General features: G+C 35.7%; 2 protein-coding genes across 2 annotated transcripts; both read right to left on the bottom strand.

Annotated features, from left to right (window-relative positions):
* Nucleotides 1-943: 943 nt before the first annotated feature.
* On the bottom strand, nucleotides 944-9681 carry LOC140767614 (uncharacterized). The gene is made up of 9 exons (XM_073107601.1): nucleotides 7080-9681; nucleotides 6798-6967; nucleotides 6656-6727; nucleotides 6397-6549; nucleotides 6152-6315; nucleotides 5859-6006; nucleotides 1985-2107; nucleotides 1749-1836; nucleotides 944-1438 (listed from the first exon to the last, which is right to left on the bottom strand). Exons 1-9 carry the CDS (start codon nucleotides 9481-9483, stop codon nucleotides 1266-1268), a joined length of 3495 nt encoding a protein of 1164 aa, XP_072963702.1. The 5' UTR covers nucleotides 9484-9681; the 3' UTR covers nucleotides 944-1265.
* Nucleotides 9682-18538: 8857 nt separating this feature from the next.
* LOC140767796 (uncharacterized) lies at nucleotides 18539-19611 on the bottom strand. Its single transcript, XM_073107839.1, has 2 exons — nucleotides 19038-19611; nucleotides 18539-18868 (listed from the first exon to the last, which is right to left on the bottom strand). Exon 1 carries the CDS (start codon nucleotides 19507-19509, stop codon nucleotides 19081-19083), a length of 429 nt encoding a protein of 142 aa, XP_072963940.1. The 5' UTR covers nucleotides 19510-19611; the 3' UTR covers nucleotides 18539-18868; nucleotides 19038-19080.
* Nucleotides 19612-22573: the final 2962 nt, after the last annotated feature.

Raw genomic sequence — 22573 nt, 5'->3', positions numbered from 1 at the left:
GCGGACGGAGACGGGGACGAAAGTGAAAGTTTCGACGGGAGGGGAGAGGGGAAGAGCCACCCCCCTTGGCAAGGAAGAAACCTCTTCGACGAGGGAGGGAAAGTTTGAACCCTAGCTGATGCCAGTTTTAATAATTTATTAGTTACATATTTAACCGGTGAAATGATATTTTTGAAAGAGTTTAATGAATTTTGAAGAATATAGTGGGTTACCGGCTATTATCATATTTTAACAACTTTCTATGGCCATTATGTAAAATCCCTTTATTTTCAGACAACACCTCCGGCCCTGTCATAAGATAGGGTGAGAGAAAAATAAGAGACTATTCACCTTCACTTTTTATCGCTCGTCACTTGCCTAGTCTCCGTCACCTAAGAGACTATTCACCTTCACTTTTTATCGTTTGTTGCTCGTTACTTGCCTAGTCGCCATCACCTGAGTTCACGATTAGGGTGCCTTAGCTCAAGGGAGGAGAGAGAGAGAGAGAGAGAGAGAGAGAGAGAGAGAGAGAGAGAGAGAGAGAGGGATCGATTGGCGAGCGGCAATGACAAGAGCAAGTTCAATGATGCGGTTAATAATAAACAGTAAAACTATTAAGAAGGGTGCAGTGCGGTATAAATTGGCAAAGGAAAATTTGTGAACTCGAGAAGGTTTCCTAGCTCTTAAGCGTTGATACATCCTCTAAAAGGGGATTTTGTCACCAAGTAGGCGGTTGGGTCCTTGCGCCAAGAAAGCGTGCCAGTTCACATAGAACATAATTTTTCTTGAGAAACTTCAAATTCAGAATATTGACTTCTGCAAACAGAATAGAATCATCAATCTGATTGCAATATGGGCTTAGCCTTTCAATGCACTCTGATGATAATTATCAAAAGAAATTGGATACCTGTCACTGTAGACACATGAATAAATTATAATTATTCTGGACAACTTGACACTGATATCGAACAAAATTGGACATTACTTGTTTATTAAATGGACATACTTGGCCAGTTTAAATGAAAGAATTGAGGAAGAAAGTCCTTCACAACACTTTGGAGACAAGGGTAGCAACTGCGGTAACAAACTATGAAACAATTGGCAATAGTATTAACAAATGCTATGGACACAACCCTCTACAGTGTTTTCCTAAAGGCTGCACATAATACCTTCCAAAGGCTAATAAGCTGCACACAAAATGACAAGCAGGTAAAATCCCCAGAGTATCAGAGTGATATACAAAATTGTGTCTGACTTGAGTCTCGACTTCTGGATGCGTCTTGGTCTTAGGCTTGTCCTTTTTGTGGAGAAGCTGCCATAGAACGCAATCGGCTAGCAATCACTGTAAAGCTTGGCCTATCTGATGGTTCAGTAGACCAGCATTGCTCCATCAATGATCTCCATTCTGGGTCACAAGACTCCGGCACTTGAGGACGCAACGTGTTACTCACAATACCACCTGTCAAAAATGGAAATATCAAGTATATGCGTCTAATGTTTGTCTACAAAGATGAGAAAATTCTGTTCCGTCAATAATGTGCCGAACACCAAGGAAAATAGCAGTTTCATCCCTAATGAAGGATTAATTTTCTATTTAGAGCTTAGTTCGATCAGCCAATGGGGATTCTTCAACTTATGTTTAGTCAAATTACTAATCTCTGCAATAATTCCTCCCAGATGATCAGAATCCTCTAGGAGTCAGGATAATAGATTAAGTTATCATAGTAACATATAAGTTTATATAACAGCTCGGTTCTACAAGATATTACCTATAATGACTCCATAGTGTAAGTCTGCATAAGGCTCATCTCCAGTAAGCAGTTCCCACATCACAATTCCAAACGAGAAAACATCAACCTGAGAATAGGTTTCAATCAGACAAATGGTCATACAGGATAAAATCATAAGGAGCTGACATGACGACAATCTAGAAGTAACGTGCTGATCTAAGAACAAAATGCAGAGAGAAAGCAACAGATATGGGGGGAAAAAAACATTAGTAGACCTTCTCTGATACCAAACTACTGCCACCATTTAGAAGCTCAGGAGCCATCCAAGGAAGTGTTCCTCGTACACCACCAGAGATTAAGGTCTGGCATTTCACTTTTGAAAGACCGAGATCACCAACCTGCAAGATGCATAAACCAACCACAGAGACAAATAAGAAAATTTCATTACGTAAGTGAGTTTCCACATATTCCATGTTTGCCCGTCGTTGCCTGTCGAGTTATATAATTCCAAGATAAGTTATGCAGGTATATGCTTATGACAGTTACATATGCAAAAAAAAGAAAAAGAAAAAATAAGAACTATCCTTCACATTGAAACAAAGCATCACTATCATAACCTGAGTCCCTAATCCTGATAAGATGTAATTGTGAGCCAGCATGTTGACATGGAATATGTAGCTCCAAAAAAACTAGTAATATAACAAACAATTCTCCCAGAAAAGTTGTTATTCATATCATAGAAGAGAATTCTGATTATGTTACTCCCAGTAACCATAAAAACCAATACTATGCAAACAAAGAATTCACCCAAGTGTTGGAACCGATTTCAGACTTCATAACATACTAACATGATAGATCAACATCCCATTACAATGCAACAAGGGACTCAAGTTCACAAGTTAGCCCTCATGAATCATTCTCATGGCAATGCGACGAAATAGCAGAATAGAGTGTGCCACAATAATATTCCTCTAAGGAAAACTCCTTCAACAGATTCATTTTGTCATCCTCTTTGTACACATCTAGCCATGAAATAGATGATAACAAACTGGCACCAAACTTGAGAAGTGGAATCAACTTGATTAGGATGACAGTTCTTAAAATTCAAACCATCCAGACACATTGTGGTAAGTAGCAAGCATATTCCGCTTATCACCATTCAAACCACTTGGGCACATTGTCTAAATAGTAGATACTAGTAGCCATTAGCCAATTACAAGGTAACATCAAACATTCAATTGATATTCAACAAATGTTCCATATAAGCATGTATGCGAGAGAGATGATAGTTTCAAGTTGAAGATTCATCAAGGAGCCATGCCAAACAAGCACTTGCCGTGCCAATGATGAATCAGCGCCCAAAACCCACTAACCCATTAAGGGTTAGTCAAAACCTCAAAGGCCTTTGGCGGCAGCCACTTCTTTACTAGAAAAAGGTTGAAATGAGAGAAAGAGAAAGAGAGGAGATTAAGGAGAAATTCCAAAATTTCTTGGTCAAATCCCATCAAAAGGTAAATTATTCTTTTATTCGCTTAAGTATTTTCTTTGTTTTACACTTTAAAAACTAATTTGGATTTGTACTAATACTAGATCTAGCTCAATTTTACCGGATCAATCATTTTTAAAGATCTTTATATATAGATACAATATTTGATGCTAGATCTATGAAAAACACTCTTTAAAATGTAGGAACCAAAGAGAAAATTTGATTTTCTCCATTTATTTCCCCCAGATTTCAAAAATCTTGAAATTAATATATCAAATTCATTCAAATTAGGTCAAAATTGATATGTGAACATGTTATATATTGGTTATTGCTATAACTTCAATAAAGGCATTTACAATATTATGTAAGGATAGAAGACTACTGTAGGCTTTAAAGCATATATTCAAACAAAAAACATATATTAAAAGACTTTTTCAGGGATAAAAGGCATTAAAAATATATATTATAGGTGTATATTGACCGGCTATCAGCATGACACGCCCTTCAACACGACAATCCTTAAAGATCATTTACAACATTTAAAGACTTAGAAACCATAATTCATAAATCAAGTCTCTCTTAATCAAATAGAACACAAAATAATGTTTTAAAGCTCCAAATGAAATAAAATTTGTTTAAAAACAAAGAAAATTTCAAAGCATTATCAAGATCATTGGATTTGATCCATCATCAAATTACCTGACAATGAGTTGTCCTGTGTACCCTTTATCACCACTATCCAATTTGTGAATTCTTGATGGAAAAGTAACATTTGCAGCATATAATTGAATACTAGGTAGTTGGGATGTTCCAAATCCTATTATATATATATATATATATATATATATATATATTTATATATTTATATAAATAATTCTAATCAAACGATATTGAGGACTTCTTCCTATTGGAAGCTCTCTCCATATATTTTTCTTCTCTTCCAATTTCATTATCTAGAAAGATAACTATATATACATATCTTATTGACATTTTTGGACAAGTCTAGAGTACACCACTTTAATTGATTTCCTCTCCAGTGAACTCAATTGTTGTAGCTTCAATTTGTCAAAGATGCAAGTATTTCTTCTTATCCTTTATAGAAAAAAGACGCATAAATTTAGGCTTGTTGCTTTCTTATCCCACAATAATAAACAAGATGTTTTGGATATAGATGCTTATTTAGATCACATAAATATAAATTATGCAGAATTAGATATACACTAATAATAAGACTACACATACCAAGTTTCTTAGTTTCAGCTGATCCCGATCCAGATTGACTGAAACGGATTAGGATCGGTCATAGCCGATCTGAATCCCACTACAAAACTAGTCTATTGATTGATTTCAGTGAGGTATCGACCAAATCAACCAATACCAGATCCAGATTGGGTAAGTTTTGGCTGAAACGAACCAAAATCAGAAGAAAGAAAGGGAGAAAGAGTGGAGAGAGGGAGAGAAAGAGAGGATAGAGAGCTCATCAGAGAGAAAATAAAGTAAAAATGACATATTTGAAGTTGCTGAAGGTTGGCGCAGCCTGATTGTCGTTGGAAGAGTTCGTCAGACATTGACGGAGGTCAAAACTACGTTAAGGAAGCATCAACTTTGGGGAGAGAGGAAGTGGGAGAGAAAGAGGGAGAGGAGGGAGTTGGAAAGGGAGAGTATCAGTTTGGTTTTCTTGAAGTGAGTGAGATTAGAGATAAAGAGATTTTTCTAAAATTTTTAGAATTTTTCAATGTCTTAAAATTTATTCTAAAATACAAGCTGATATGAATAGCCAATACTGTCGATACAATTGATATATATCGTTTTTTCGGACCGACAAACTATATCCTGATACTTGGAATCTTGGTGCATACGAGGTCCTAATTACTATCGAAATATATGTCCAAACTGCTTGGCTTTTAAGAGTTTAATGCAGACAAAACTAGTCACATTTCAAACATCATATGGTCCTAGACTCCTTGGTAATTTGGTAGCAACATGTATACATTCAAAAATATATCTTTTTTGGGCTTTTTACATAATTGCCATTGAAAACTTTCAAAATATCACAATTGCCATTACATTCTTTAAAATATCAAAATTGCCACTAAAATATTTTGACTTTTTCAAAATTGCTATTATGATTAATTCTAAACAGAATGTTCCTAACAGATTATTATTAAAGCTAATAGACACATAAATTGCTAAAATACCCAACTTTTTTTAAGTTTAGAGTGTAAAATATTTATCAACAATTTTTGTCACATAAAATAAGATATATTTCGTTGTACTATAGTAATGAGTATAATATCGGATAGCTTTTAAACTATTTTTAATAATTTATATAATAGCAAAATATTCTTTTTCAGATCTAAGTTGTATTATAATCATGATATGTTAGATTTAACAAATGGATTGCATTTTTGAAAGAGCACAATGATTTTAGTGGTACTTATGATATTTTGAAGAATGCATTTTAAAAGTTTCGTGACAATTATGTAAAAATCCCATCTTTTTTTTAACATATTTGTATGGCTAATGTCAACTATAATATTGCTGAAAAAAACATGCTTTTGATAACTAAGTACGCAAAACTAATGATGGATTGAATGGCTATATGATGTACTCAAAAGAGATTCCATCAATTTTGGCATTGCAACACAATCAAAGATGCTTACCTTGCATATTGGACGCTGAGGGTCCCTTAAATTCACGAGCAAATTGTCGCTTTTCAAGTCAAAGTGTACAATATTCTTGCTATGCAAGTATTCCATTCCAAAGGCAGCATCCATTGCAATAATTAAACGTTTACGGCGATCAAGTGTCCTGTTGAGGAATAACGAAGAGTCAAAACACTCTTTTCTATAAAATTATAATCTTTCTTTTTACACTTATAGAAGGACCACAGTAGCCTAATACTGTAAGGATATAAACACATCAGATAAAAAAGTCTTGTAATTTGAGGAAATACTTGTCATTCTTCTGTAAAGCATGTCGAAGAGAACCATTAACCATGTATTCTGTCACTGTAGCAATGGATCCTCCAGGTCCATCCAGCACAACACCGTAAAATGCCACAACATTTGGGTGGTGTAAATCAGCAAGCTTGGATGCTTCATTCCAGAAGTCAGACCTCTGAGGAAATCCATGAATACTGATAAAAGCAAGACTCAAAACAATAATACATGGCAATAAGTTTAACAAATCTGTGCATACCGTGCGTTCCTGCTCTGATGGTTTCCCAGCGAAGCACCTCTCATTAATTCTCTTTATTGCAACATCAGAACCTCTCCACTTTCCATGATACACAGTTCCAAATGTTCCTGAACCTAGCTCTTGCAACTCTTCAAGGTCACTGTTCTTTATGATCTGGAATGAAATAGAGAAAAGGCAAATCAACAAAAATAAATAAACGTATTAGGCTTATTCATAAAATTCTTAAAGATGAAAAAAATAAAAGAATTCTAAATCGAACCTGCAGGCGTCCAATGTCATCTGCAATTGGAAAACCAAGACTAGTCCTCTCCGGCAATTTGCTTTCTAGGACCTGAATTATGTTCAGTTCAGCACCAAGAGAAATCAAGAGCATAAGATTGTATAGAAGATAATTTGCTCACCTCAGTGATGTGATCTTCCCTGACTATATTACTATTGATAGTGCCACTTTCTTCATCAAATAAAGCAACAGATTCTTTTATTTCACGAGCAAAAGAAGTTTCAGATGATTGGAGAACAGATGCTACCATGCCCTCTTCCATAGCTTTCAAATCTAGCTCAAAATGTTCTCCTGAACACGAGCCAAGAAAAACAGAGTATAAGAAAGTATTTATCTTTCCAAATCCTAAACTCAAGTTGAACTTTTACACATGTCATAAAATAAACTAAGTTAGCAATCCAACCTTTGACGCCTTGAACAAGTTCCTGATGTGGTTCCTTGTTTAGTATGTTTGGTGTCTGGTGAAAAGCACTTTCATCTGAAGGTACAGTTACATCTGATAATTTGCTATTTGACAAAGAGTTGTCAGAGCAAAGATCCTTTGGACTGATCGACTCTTTAGAAGCAACCTTCTTAGGTCTTGGTGGCAGTACATTTGTGTTTCCTAATACTTTCCAGGGGTCCTCGTTGCCAAAAACTGAATCTGATGAAACAGGTTCTTGCAGCTGTTCCATGCTCCCACTGTGAGTAGTAGCAGTTCCTGAAGATAACTGAACATTGCCACTTAGCGGGATGATTATATCATTCGGGCGGGTTTGTGGAACCGCTTCTTTCCAGTCCATAATAGGGTTCTTCATGATAGTAGTACTACTGTAGGCAAGGTCTGTACCATAAGATGATGTGGGTACCCCAGCAACACCAAGTCCTGTTTCAGGATGATAAGGATAAGGGTTATTCATACTTATCATGCTTGGCATGTGGCTTACATAGGAAGGTTGAAGATTCTGCAATTGTGTCATGGTTGAAGAGGTATATGTCGATGGTTCAATTAGAGTATCTGATTTCCCCTCTGGAACAACACTGAAAAAGGTGTTAGTATGATGCACCTCGTTCTGTCCTTCTGGTCTCACCACAAAATTACTCTCTGCAGCATTCTCGGTTTTAAAATCCTGGGGAGTGGCAACATCAGGTGATACAATGGGTTTCCACTGTTCATTAGGACCAGAAGTGTCAGCTGAACTCACTCGTAGCGCTTCCATCATCCTATCCACAGGCTTAACATAGTTAACTGAGAATGCTGGTACGTTATCTTGAAACATCTGCCCATCTCCATGAAAGTTTGGATTTACAGTTGAATTAGCATCAAGAAGAAATGGATTATTGGCAATGTCCTGCTCAACTGGATATCTACGTGCCCCAATATTTGGTGGCAGTTTCTGCGAAAAGTCCTCATGCCAAGGGCGTGTAGGGTCAATAAACATTGCATATGAATTTTGTGCATTTGTTGGCAAAACCATTGAACTTGGTGGAGGATGATCTGCATAAGAAAGAATTACTTTCTCCTTGTCATGCGGCATCTCAGGGGTGATCTGACTAAATCTATAATCCCCTATAGGCTGCGCAGCAGCTACCATCTTCTCCCCACGAGATTCCATCCCACGATCTACTATGCCTCCAGAGATTACTCTTTCTGGTGCGATCATCCTCGCGACATCCTCAGGGCGGAGGCTGTGGAACATTGGACTCATCAAAGGAACAGCATTTGCACGGCCATCAGCATAATCATTTAGCAATGTATCAGAATGAGCATGTGGTAAGCCTTTATGGCACATATTACAATCCTCCAATCTCAGGTTCTGACCTTGCGTCAAAGGCATTACTGGGTACATCCCGAACTGCTCCCCACCCTGGGTATTGAAGAAGGAAGGTGGCAAAGGCGGGAGCTGGGACAAAGGCTGCTTATATTTCGCCTCACCAGGAGGGTGAGATGTCCTTTGCTCGCTTGGGTTATCTTCCGAATAAGGATTTACCCTAGTTTCAATGGGTATAGTACCACTACTAATTTGGGAAATTGGAGGTTTTGTAGAGTTTGGTGTCAAACCTGCAGATTGGAAAGTCGCAAATAGGGCATTGGGCGGCTCTACATAAGGCTGCGGCACATACGGTGCGACAGCGGGCCGTTCAGAGTTCATGGAATTCAAGATCTGCACATACCCACCGGACCCGGAGGCATCCACAAGCGGCGGAGGTGCTCCAAAAACAGATCTTGATGCATCATTTGAAGCCATCGAAGTGGGAGAAAGAAGACCGGGCGACATACCTCCTTCCTGAGCGCCGCCACCAGCCGCCATCGCATCTGAGTTCTGCGTCGACGACATGCTCACTGCGCTGTCCCTCCTCCGGATGCCATTGACCGCCTCGAGATACTGAGCTCCAGTATCTTGGAGATCTGCGTCCGGATCGTCGTTACCCCCGGTGAGGTCGGCGACGGGAAAGAGGAAGACCCGGAGTTTCGGCGAGGGGCCGCCTCGATGGGTCTCCTTCGCGAGCTTGTCGTACTCCTCCATCATGTTCTCGAGGTCCTCGGGGGTGGACACGGAGATGAGGGCGTCGAGGTCCTCATCGGGGAGCTGGTACTTGATCGCGATCGGGACGGCGGCACCGCCAGAGAAGTAAGCGTCGGAGATCTTGGCGACGATGTCGGCCAGAGCCGAGGAGCGGACGACAGAGACGATCCGGGTGTCGCCGCCGGCGTATCGGAGCGCCCCGTCGCTGGGCCGGCGGAGGATGCGGCCGCCGAGGCTACAGAGGAGCTTGACCCTCTCGCCGCCGTCGCCGGATGTGGCGCCGGCGGCGCCAGCCGCCATGGAGGAGATCGGCTCTAGGGTTAGGGTTTTTAGGGGCGGGGGCAAGAGGAGACGGAGATGCGAAGCAAACCGTAGAGACGAAGAGGAATAGCGGATCAGGGCATGGACCGATGGAGGAATAAAGGAAAAATATAGGGGTGGAATTAGAAAAAGTGGTAGTGGTGGAGGTGAAGTAATGTGCACTGAGACTGGAAGAGGAGTTCAAAAGGAATTAGGAATTATAAGCCCTCTCTCTCACTCTCTCTCTCTCTCTCTCTCTCTCTCTCTCTCTCTCTTCTTTATTTTTCTTTTTCTTTTCCTTTTTACCTTTGTGTTTGAAGGGTATAGAAAAATATGGCTTTTTAAATCTTTTTTTCTTCCTTTTATGATTATAAAAATATAGAAAATAATAATGAGGAGGTTTTAATAAAAATATTACAACTAAAAAGTAAGAGTTAGAAAATTTATTAAAATTTTGGTCGAGAATTAAAATAGTTCTACTTCTCTTTAAACAATTAAAAAGGCTTATGCTGTACGAATGCTTTTCTTATTCGAATCCTAGCGGTATCGGTATATTTTCCTATTAAGTAGACTACATACTTTCTTAACCTAGTTCTCGAACATTATGGTATTATTAGGTAGAAATATCACACTTGCGAACGTTAGGTAAACCTAATAGTCTTATTAGGTTCTTACCAAATAACCCTGTGAGAGATAATGACACAATACCAAGTGGGTAACTTTTTATTTTAATAAGTTCCATAAAGAGACAAGACAAAATCTCATTTGGATTTATCTTCAAAGCCATGATGGAAGATTCCCAAGTGAAAAATAAAATGGTTAGTTGTACAATTGTGATGCTAAATTACTGGATCTTTGTCCCAAAACCTAGAAAGTTATGAGAGGTTTGTAGGTCTTCTGCTTTGAAAAGTATTTGATGCAATTCATTAACATTTCCCAATTCATTTTAACCTACAATCATCAAATAGTATTTAGAAATTAACTATTATGATCTTTCCTTAGTAATTAATTAAAAAATTAATTAGTCAACTTTTGGCCGCGAATATTTATAATCAAGTGATCAAGAATTAACATACCTCTTAATTATTTTTTTTAGAAAAAGGGTTAATGACCATCTAAGAAGAAAAGTAATTAGATGGAGTGCATTGGGATTTCATACTCACATGATGTTCTATTAATCTAAAGTGCCTTGGGATTTATCCCAATGTGAGCATTGGGGGAGAAAGCCTAGATTAAAGTTTAGATCTAATAAAAATTCTAATTAAATGAGTTTAATATGCAATGCCGACATGAATCAACAACACACATTGCCAACCTCAATTACTAGGAATATTACTCACTGTATCCAGATTGGACTACTACTCCCTTTTTACTTCTTTATTACTTCTCTTGCTACTAAGTGTAATAAATATTCCCCCACTTAGTGGCACAGTTATTAAAGCATAATCTCATTGGTACTTGGCTAATGTTACAACATTAGGATAAATTAATTATATATCCCTTGATTTATGAAGCCCTTTTGGTTTAACCTAGGTGATGAGAAGGGGAGGATGGGCAATTGAATAGAGTGGTAAGGTGTTGGAAAATTATAGTTGTTAACCTAACTTTTATTTTTTTGAAGCCTAAATAGACTTGTATAAGAAAATAATTGGAGTTACAATTCTAACAATTTTAGATATAGTCCTTGCATTTTATTTAGAAAATAATGAAGATTTTTATATAAGGAATAATTCTTTTTTCATCCCCTGAACTACCGTCATTTTCCACAACGAAACCTTGCACTATTTTTTTGATATTTTTGATAGTTCAGCTAGTCATTGTGTACTTGAAAAAATAGTTCATCGGATGTCAGGATGTCATTATAGAAAAAATGGTGGTAGTTCAAGGGCATAAAGAAAATTATCTATTTCTATAATTGCCATAGTGAAGCTTTATAAAATAATCTATCCTTTGATTTTTTTTAATAAAAAGATAATTAGCAGAGAAAAAGGAAACAATACATTTTATGTAATTCTCATTTGAATGTCTCTTATATCTTAGTTGCATTATCTTAACAGCTCAACAACCAGAACGTCGATGTGCATAGGGCCTTAGTCAATATGGAGAGCTCACATTATATTGTAGGTCGGTCTATATCAACACTCCCTCGCAAACTCAATGGAGGAGTTTGAGATGGAGAGAGAAATCAATGGTGATGAAGATTCATAGTTAGCATATCACCTATCTAATCCATCGAATGGATGACATAAACTCAGTGCGAGCATGAAATACTAGATTAGCCACTATATATATAGTGCTCATATTGTCATAATACAATCATATTGGTAGCAAAGCTATGAAGGGCGGTGTTGAGTTGGTGGAGAGACCAACGCAAGGAAGTACCTACACTAAGGAAGTTTACATGACATAGCTAAACTTATCTTAAGAGCTTACGTAAGAGATAAATATGAATCAATTAAAAAATAAATATACTTGATTTATCAAACTCAGTGTCCTCATGATGTAATCCGATATGACTCGGTTAGTACCAATACCGAATGGAGCCATATGAGGATGGTGAGTGTTGCCTTTAGACCGCATGGTCATAGGGGTGATGAGATAATAGGGATGAGGTTGCATAGGAATGGCCAATAGCTAAATAGGAGCTCTAAGTTGTATGCATGAAAAAAAAAATTAGACTCATCAAAGTGAACATCCATGATATGTATATTTTGTTGATGGAGATGTCTAGACATTGATAACTCTTGTGATTAGAGCTCTAACCTAGGAACACACACTTAATAATATGTCATAAGAATTGCCAAGATATGGATAGAAGGCACAACCAAATGTATGTAGGAAGTCATATGATGGAGAGAAACTAAATATGCACTCAAATTATGAGATCCACTAAAGCTACATCGTGGGTAGACAATTGATGAGGAAGACAACTTTGGAGACAGTCTTGACCCAAATATTTGGAGGAACTTAAGAGGTGATAAGTATAGTCTGAACCATGTCGGCTATGTGACAATGTTTGTGTTCCATAATGCCATTTTGTTGGGTGTGTGAAGAAAAGAAATCTAATGGTGAATGCCCAAGGATGCAAAATGTTGAGACATGTGGATTTCTGATAGAATTAAGAATTGTTTGAATATGAGCAAAGGCTATAGTCTTGCAATGCATGGGATAAATCCAAAAAAGTGAAGAAAACATAATATTTGAATTATGAGAAAGAAACCATATAGGACATCCATACACCTGAATGAACAAGGTGAAAGGGAACAGATGCATTTAACTTATTTGAAAGAAATGGGAGATATTTAAATTTACCCAAAGAACATTTATTAAAAATGAAACGAAATTTTTTCGAACATGAATCTAAACCATTATTAGTCCTTAAGAAAGAAAGAATTTTGGATGATGAATGGCCAAGATGATTGTGTCATAGCATGGGAGAATGGTGAGAAGCAGCGAGGGCTTGAGGGATATGTCAGACTAATATTAGATAGATCATTTGTATAGAATAGCTAGAAGGATCAAAAGAAGATTGAACTAAATTATTCGTCCTAAGGTTTCTTGGGTTGTGTCGAGCCTAGAGGTGATCATCGGGCGGGGTGGGCCGAGTTCGAGCTGACTGGGCTTAAATATTTGTTCATGGATTGACCCACCAATCACTCAAGTCGAGCTAAAATACTTTAGCTTGTTACCACTCACTAGCCGATTAGATATTGGGCTTGGGTTGAGCATAATGAGTTAAAACTTAAAAATATTATATCTCATTGGACCGAGTTTAGTGGGCCTATGTGATGACATTTTAATTATCTTTCATGCGGACATACTTATTTATTGATATACAGTTTACTAAATATCCGATGTAGAACTAAAAAAACTATGGGAATAAGTATGCATTATGGATGTCATAGATGGGAGTAGTGGGTCAAGCTTTTGAGCCAAGTCGGGCAGGCAAAGGTTCAACCCATGCCACTTACTACCATCTCGAGCTTAGCCCAATTAAAACCCGACAGGTTGGGGCCGAGTTTGGGCGGATCGAGCCTAATGATTTTTTCTAGTTGAGCCGAACTACTATAGCAAGGATTAGCTTAGACAGGATGGCAATGATAAGACTGGCCAAGGTTTGCTCGGTATAGAACCAAGCCAAGTAATGAGGATTAGGTCGGGTGATGATGAGGTCATTGCCAGAGGGAAGGAATCATGCAGTGCCAGAAGTTCCAGCCTAGGAGAAAATGTTGCATCTATTTTTGCCAAAAGAGGTAGTTCGTGTCTGAAAGTTTGACGGTCACTAGATTAGTGATGTTTGGGATAGAGAAGTTTGGGTTAAGGTTGTTAGAGAGCGAAGAGGGGGAGGAGGATGCCATTGAAAGAATAGGATAGATCCATGAAAAGGAAAATAATATCTTTTTATATATATTCCCATATGAATGATTACACTCTAATATATAGAAATTACATAACAATGAGATAAATGTATTAAGAGAGCTCTTATCTCTTAAGGTAAATGAACTTATTTCTTAGTTATATTATTCTAACAACATAACGACCAGAAGCCACAACAACCTGGACGTAGATGTGCATGGGGTCTCGGTAGACGTGGAGAGCTTGCGTTACATCGCGGGTTAGTCTGGATTAACAAGTAATCATCCCATCTTTGCTTTGAGTTTAGGGACCTCTCTAAACTGGTTTAGAAACTCTTAAACTGGTTCCGTAACCAAATATCTTTTTATCTTTTTCATATCTAATCAAATTTACTTTCTAAAAAATTAAGACTAGCTAATCGAGTTTGACACTTAATTTCAAACCAAACAAGGCAGAAAATAACTTGCCGTTAGAAAAATAGTGAAATGAAAGACTTGCAGTATTTTATGCAAAAATAAAATCATCTAAATTAATCACTTAATGTTGCATTATTTTAAATATAAAAACATTAAGATCTAGTTTAATTACGTGATACTTGTATCTTTGCAGAACTGGCCGCCATATCTCTATCTCAAGTTTTCTAGGTTAAACGCAAAATAATCCAAAGCAAGATTATGCCCTATGTGAAAATTTCACCATAAATCACCTCCTATGCTCAATGTATGAATTGATACTGTGGCCCTTATTTCTTATCCCATCTTTGTTAGGGTTGTCAAAATAGTCGAGTCTGCTCGAGTTTAGCTTGATCCACCTCGGCTCATTATTTAAATGAGTCAACCTTGACCAATAAGTTTGATCACTAGACAGCTCGACTGATAAATCTCAATTTGATAAAGCTCAATTAATATTTAATATTATATAATATATGATATTTATAAAAATATGAATTCTATAATATAGTAGTTAATATTATGTAATATAGTTATTATATATTAGTTTAGGTTTATATAATCTCTATAATTTTGTACTTCAAGTTTTCACATACAACATATTCAGTCAAGCCTAATTCAAGTCTGATACAAATTCAATCCAAACTTAATCTAGGCCTGAATTGAAATAGGCTTGAATCTATTATTGAGAGGCTCGTTTAGGCACAAGATCGGCTCGAGCTTGAAATAGGTTTGAATTGGAAGACTCATTTATGACAAAATATCATAAATAATCATCTCTTATTAAATAATAGGATTTTTTTTCGTGTGTGCCCTTCTAAAAATATCTTATTTATATATATATACACCTCTCCAAAATATTTGAGTTTTGCATATGGATACCCCTCAAAATGAATTAACGGTTAAGATCTCATAAAATAAGCTATAAAAATATAGTAATATTCTTATTTTCATTCACATACATTTATTTTAGGTAAGTGTATATAATATGACTCGGTCTATATTGGCTATACTCGTGACATTGGGTTCATTGGGATGAGTCTATTTATCTAGTTGAGTTTTGTTAGAAACAATAAAAGAATTTTTACCGGGGCCGTTCGAATGCAGGGACCGTGTTTGAATGGGTATGCGATGCCTGCACACGTTCGCAATAATAGACTCAAATTGTGAGTTCGAATGGAATCGGGCCGTTCAAACGCGGTCATTCGAATGCCTGCATATGTTTGCATTGCCTAAAAACTGAAATTCCGCATTCGAACACAATCGGGCGCGTTCAAATGCACCATGGCGAAAGTTATTAGTTTGTGAAGGTTTTCTTAATTTAGTTGATGGGTCTCTAGAGTGAGCCTCTATAAATATGTGGAGAAAATCCTAATTGGAGTTTATCTTTAATAATTGAAATTAGCTTTAGCTTTTATTTCCTTCTCAACTGTCTCAAGCCATTGGCGCCCTCTTCCACCGTCCAAGTCTTTGGTCGACCTTTTCTAACTCCTAATCCCCTATTCTACAAAACATAGCATCTATCTAGCTATTGAAGGGCTATCAAGCTAGGGTTTAATTGACCTTCAATCATTGTTCGGTCGGTATCTCATGATCTAACCGTTCAAATCCTATGATCTTTGATTCGTTGGAAAGCTCTTTCCAAGAGCGACAACATATTCAAAATTCAAGATGATCCATCAGTTAGATTGTTCACAGATCTCCTCGAAAATTACAAGTCTAATCGAGTCCAAAACTATTTCGAATCGAATTATATCGGTTCGTAATAGTATATTTGTGTTTTTGTCTGCTGAAAAATCTTACATATTATGTAACTTACGGTCACGTGATACTAAAAAAGTGTAATAGATTTTAAGATAAAAAGGTCAACAACATAGTTAACTTTAGATATAAGCTTTTAGAATTACAATTTAATTAAAAATAAGAAAAAGAATATTGATACAAAAGAAAGATTTTAAAATTACTTTTAAAAAAATATTGATACTTTTAAATGTGTAATAGTTTAATTATACTTTGTTTCCACAAACTTCAACTCATTGTCACTTTTCCACTCCATCCCTTCATAAAGATAAATATTATAGCATTTTAAATAATTCAGGGGGCAAAATAATACTGAGTCAAAGTTCAAGGGAGTAAATTGTAATTAAACATGCATACTTTATAGTGAGAGATATCATGGTCATAAAACGTTTTTGGGTTGAAGCAAACTTAAATTCCTCGTAAACCACGTAACTTGTAGATCACATTGTCCCTCTTGATGTCGGCAACGAGTTTGTGCGAACTCGACGAATCTTCCAAAACATTTCTGCATAACACCCTATATTTTCACTATATTATAAAGAAAATTTCCTCTTTTCATTATTTATAAATTAAGCTACCACTTTACCAAAAAAAAATTGCCAAGGCATACATGGGAAAACGAATAAAATATTCTCCTTTTCAAATGAAATTTGGAATTAAATAATAATAATTTTGGATTTGTTGATTGAGATTTTGGAGACTAGATTTGGAGTAAAGCTATGTCTAAATGAAAAACATATTTACAAATGAGTGCTTGCAAATGTTAATTAAAAACAAGACCTCTAGTTGCTGAATTAAGGAGAATAACATAGATGCAAATTATTCGAATGGTTTGCGAATGATTAGGGTTTGGTTAGGCATGACCGCGATTTAATTCAAACTTTCAGCTCAAATATTTTCACTAATCGATCTCAAATATAGTAAATTTTATGTCTAATTTGTCGAAGATTAATTAATTAGGACGCGGGAGGACACTTAACTTCCATGTCTACTCAAGCTTTCTTTGTTTATAGGGAAATTTATATATAACATCTTGTTTTATAACATAATTATAGTTTATGCCCTACATTTTCACTCTTTACAAATGGATCTATCTGATTTAGCGAATATGTGTAGAAAACATCCTGGGTTAGATTTGAACTAACACGGTCGGAATATTTATTAAATAAATATATTTTATTTTTAAAATAAATAAAATGCCCTTATTTTTAAAATAACTAATATACTCATAACTTGGTTAAGGGTATTTTTATAATTTTCTTAGTTTAGTTAATTTAACTCAGAGATTTGGTTAAGTTTAACTAACTAATCTAACTGCAATTTGTTTTATTTTTGTGCTAATATTCGCTAAATCATAGGGCTCGATTTATAACTAGTGAAAATATAGGGTGTAAACCATAATTTTATTAAAAGACGGGTGTGTTATATACAAATTTCCCTTGTTTATGTATTAAATGTAAAACATATGAAATATTTTATTGTATATATAAGAACTGTTTTTATTGAAGTTAATTTTAACAATTTAATCACCATTAGGTATATATATATATATATACATACATACATATGAATGTTTAAAATGGTAGAAACTTTTTTTTACAAGTTATTCCTTTATTCCTAGCTAGATTGGTAGAGGGGATAAAGTATCCTTTATTCATAGATTTGTTCTAGATATATATTCTGATAGGAATAGGATATCGGAAAACTTGGTATTTTAGAAAGGAAAAAAAGATGCTTTTATCATATTATTAACAAATAATTATACCAAAAAATGTTAAAGAATTTTCATCTCCCTTTTATATTATCAACAAATAATTAGTAAGAACAAGACTACAAGAGTATAGAGTATATAGTCTATGAAGCAGCGTATTTAGGTAAACTTAATGTTTAAGATTATAAAATCATTTTCACTAAAAATAACTCTCTTTTTTAAATATATTATTCCGCTGTATTAAAAAGTGATTCAATGGATCACCCTTAGGGTTAAAAACTTGCATAATATATAACAAAATATTAGTGTTTTTTTTTATAAGAGTATTGGTGTTAGTTAAAGCACTTAAAAAAAGGGCTCAAATAATTTAGGTAAATTACAATTTTTACTTCAGTGATTCGAGTGATTTGGTTCGATTTCAAGTTACACTTTTTAGGTTTTAGTTGGTGATATCTCTACAAGCACATCCGAGTTGAGCACAAGTCAACTTAGGTCTCAAATAGAACTCAACTTATTTATAAAAAAAACAAGCCAAAAGTGAGGCTTTTTTTTACCGAATTATGACTTTTTTTATTATTTTATTAAATAGAGTCTAATTTATCGTAGTAATAATAAAAACGTTAAATTAATCGGCGTTTATCGTTAAGTAATTTTTTTCCTTGAACTCTTGAAAGATTAAATTAAAAAATTTATATACATAAAATGCTAAACTTATTATCGTTTTAAGAACAGACAAAAATATTAGTACAGTAATTTTATTAGGATTATAATAAATTAGACATTATTTACTAACAAGTTTGATGAGTACTACAGTGGAACAAGACTAGTTTTGTCAAAAGCTCGCCAAAGTTTGGGCCCAAATGATTCAATCCAATTATTGAAGTAACCGAATTCAAACTGAGTTTGACAACGAGTCAAAAGCTCCAGAAGACGCCGTTATACGATGTCCAAATCGCCAGCTGGCGTCCGCCGGATATACCCAAAAGCCAGCGACCCCCCGAGCCTTAGATACGATTCCCCTCCGATATTTATTTTATTCCTCCCCGCTTTGACCGTCATACCCTCGTCACTGTTAATGATAACCAAATCAATCATAACGCCCGAAGGCACACGTTAGCGCCGATCACGCCTGCCCAAAAATTTTGATTGGAAAATAATATTTTGTAAATTAAAACATCAATCCACGCTCGGCAATCGAGGAGCGATTCCTTCGCCAAATCAAAACCTCCAATTCTTACATATAGACATAGAAGTAACAAGACACGGATCAGAGGGAGAGTATCAGGCGATCGCTACTGCGGCGGTTGGCGGCCGAGGTGGTGAGGCGGGGAGCCGGGCGGAGAAGTTTCGGTAGCGGAACCCCTCGGCGGGGCCGGCGGCGGCGTCGTCGTCCTCGATCCCCTCGTCGAAGTTGAGCGCGTAGCTAAGCGGATCGTATCCGAAGTCGCCGGAGAGCCGGCGATGCCGGCCGATCCGCGAGACGAGGCCGCGGCACCTATCCCCGATCTCCGGCAGCTCCTGCGCCCGCGCGCGAATCCAGGTAGAAGAGGATCGGATCAGAGAGATCGGACGCTCCTCCTCGTCGCCGGAGGTGGCGGAGGCGCCGCCGCCGTTGAAGCAGCAGGAGAAGCAGATCGAGTTGCGGAGCTTCTGCTTCAGAGACGAAGGCGACGAAGGTGAGGTAACCCCATATCGCTTCTCGAAATCCATGGCAAAGGTGAGGGTTTAGGGATTGATTGGGAACTAGGGTTAGGGTTTCGTGAGGAAGAAGAGGAGGGAGAAGAGAGATGGATCTGGACATGGGAGTCGGAAGAGAGCGGAATTTATATTTATCTCTGTGGGCAAAAAGACGGATAAGGACAAGGAAAGTGGTGGGAAATCGATGGGCGGTAAGGCCGCGTACAGTGAGCTGTAAGGGGTATTTTGGGAAAAAGAGGAGGTTTCTCGGAGGGGCCCGTGAGTGTAGGATTGGGTACGGTTAATGATCCATTGACTATTATTGTATTCTATCCTACCTAATTTGATTATTAATCAGTAATTAGATAGGTAATTAACTTTGGTTTTAAGGAAAGAATTACATGATTAGAGCTCAATTTTGGATTTTGGAAGGGTTTTGAGGACGCCACGTGTCTTGTTAGGTCTACGAGTAGAGATTAAGCTTTTGGTTATTTAATAATAGTTGTTCAAGTTTATGCATAATGGGAGTTAGCTACTTCTAAAATAAATATTATTATTTAGATTTTAGGGTTTAAACGAGTTCTTTTCGTCTGAAAGGAGTCAAGCGAGTTATTTCTAATAGTTTAGAGTTTATTATGTACTAATAGTTTAGTAGGTGAAATTATTTTTATTTATTTCCTTAAATACGGTTTCGCTTTAATTATTCATTCAATAAGAGCCCAATTATAACCTAATTTTTTTTTATTACTTCAAACTTAAACACTTTTAACTTCTTTTACATTGATTGGGATATAATAAACAAATTAAGTTATCTCCACAAAACCATAGTCTCATTTAAAGATAGTAGAGTAGTTAACTAGCTTCAACAAATACAAGAGAAACAAAAGCAATAGTTTTCATAGACATAAACTATAATTTACTCTCATTTTTCTTTTCTTGTTTGATATCTATCATTATTATATATCCTACATGCTTAAAATTTTAAATTCAAATGTGAACCCAACCACTCATTTGACAACTAACTCAGGAGTTAATTTGATTGGTAAATCTAAGTGGATGAGGGCTGAACCATTTGTACCATTCACCACCACTTAATGTATATATGTTTATTATTTTCTTTTCAAGAAAAAATTGTGTTCCTTAACAATGGGAAAAGGCCCTTTTCAAGCCATTTTAAGTTAGATAATTATTAGATGACTTATTAGTTTCTCAATAGATATATTTAGATTTAATACAATCATAATAGAAGCTTAAAAATTATAATTCTAGAGAGCTGGGTAGATGCCATTAAGAATGGTAATAAGCTTTCAGAGCAAATGAGAGATGTCCTTTTTACTGATATATTATATACACAGAGGAGATGGTTGGGTTGTGAAATATAAAGATGGAGTAAGAGGAGATGATTGATTGGGTTCAAATAGAAATAAGATATTGGTCAGCTTAGATGTGCCAAAAAGGCTTTGGAACTTAGTGGCAACTTGCAACTAAGACTAGGGTAGGGTAGAGAGAGGGAACCTTTTACAAGGGGATGTATACTTTGGATGTCTACTTTGAATAAAGAATAAGAAGAAAGAGAGGATGTAATTGTAGAATGTTCACGTCAAAAGTTCTATGCATGATATGAGATCATGAAGCAATACAAAAGTATATCACTGTCTACATATATACATATATGTAGAGAGAGAGAGAGGGAGAGAGGATGTGGCATATTGTTAGTTAGAAAAATGTATCAAATATAGGGTATACTTTGTAGTTCTTTATCATTTATATCTTACTGAATGGTCCCCCCTCCCAATGGTTCTGTGGCCATTTTGGCATCAGGCAAGGGGATCCTATTTAGCCTTATTTATTTATTTTGATTACCCAGTTGCTTTTGAGTCTCATTAATCAGGCTATTAATGATGGTAAGATTAATCCTTTTTTTATTGGTAACTTTAAGCTTAGTCATTTATTATATGCTGGTGATATGCTTGTGACCATCCAAGCGGATGTTAATTCTTATCACTGTGCTAAAGTGGTTTGAGAATCTAACTAGCTTATCATTAATATCTTACTGTATCGTTATTTATTTGACTCATATATTTTATTCCTTATTGTCTTATGAAAACATCCTGAGGTTATTTATAATCTAAGGCAAGCTAATGGGTTCTTACTTTTGAAAATTAAATTTTTAAAAAATTACTAGAGGATATTAAATTTATAGTTTAATTTAGGATTAAATATATTTTACCTCCCTATATTTATATCTAAAATTACTTTATCTCACGTACTTTAGAAAGTCTCAAGCTAGTCCTTATGCTTATGACTAAAATGAAACCGTTAGTTTTTCTATTAAACTTACCTGAATAATATCAAAATGACTAAAATACTACTATCTTGTTTATTAGAGAAGACATACAGATTTTGATATAATATAATAAAATTATGAAAATAGTCACGGAACTTAGTTAAATTTAATAGAATAACTAAATGTCTTAATTTAATTATAAGTATGTGAATTAATTTGAAAGTTTTTAAAGTACATAGGATAAAGTAATTTTAAGCATAAGTAAAATATATTTAACGATAATAACTGCCTTTCAAAAGAAATATTTTATTGAGATATTATAAACAAAATAAAAAGGTCAAACTATAAATATCATGATAAAGAGAAACATTAGCGTAACGTGTTCTTGATAAAATTATCTATTATTTGATTTAGTATGTAGATTCAAGAAACGTCATGGCCCTGATTCAGAGGTATTTCCAGAATCAGTTCTTATCTGTGAATAGTAATTAATGATGTGGGCATTTCTTGCCTTCTTGAGGGGGAGTTCATGGGTTTTAATATATTATAAATAATAGATAGTTCTGAATCATTGCTAACAACCTTATCTTTGTAATGTATATATATATATAGAGAGAGAGAGAGAGACTGATGAAGATTGGCATGACTTAGGTGTTTCCTTGAGTTAAAAAGTGGCAATGAAATAATTGGTTTTAAAATAGTGAGAAGGGGAATTAAAAATTAGCCTTTTAAATATCTCTTATTTATTTGTATTGCCAGTTATTTTTCAAGCTAAATCTTAATAATTCAAAAAGAAATATATATATATAT

This window comes from Typha angustifolia, chromosome 9, assembly GCF_048772165.1.
Source record: "Typha angustifolia cultivar Huaian chromosome 9, ASM4877216v1, whole genome shotgun sequence".
In the NCBI taxonomy this organism is placed as follows: Eukaryota; Viridiplantae; Streptophyta; class Magnoliopsida; order Poales; family Typhaceae; genus Typha; species Typha angustifolia.
The sequence above is the reverse complement of the archived record's forward strand: the minus strand, read 5'-3'. Positions and strand labels throughout refer to the sequence as shown.

Bases quoted from the DNA above. Each gene is read 5' to 3' on its own strand.
- LOC140767614 (XM_073107601.1), bottom strand. From the start codon at position 9,483: ATGGCGGCTGGCGCCGCCGGCGCCACATCCGGCGACGGCGGCGAGAGG. The intron at 6,968-7,079 runs GTTGGATTGCTA...GCTCGTGTTCAG, and splicing joins ACTTGTTCAAGGCGTCAAAG to GAGAACATTTTGAGCTAGAT. The intron at 1,439-1,748 runs GTAATATCTTGT...CATTTTTGACAG, and splicing joins ACACTATGGAGTCATTATAG to GTGGTATTGTGAGTAACACG.
- LOC140767796 (XM_073107839.1), bottom strand. From the start codon at position 19,509: ATGGATTTCGAGAAGCGATATGGGGTTACCTCACCTTCGTCGCCTTCG.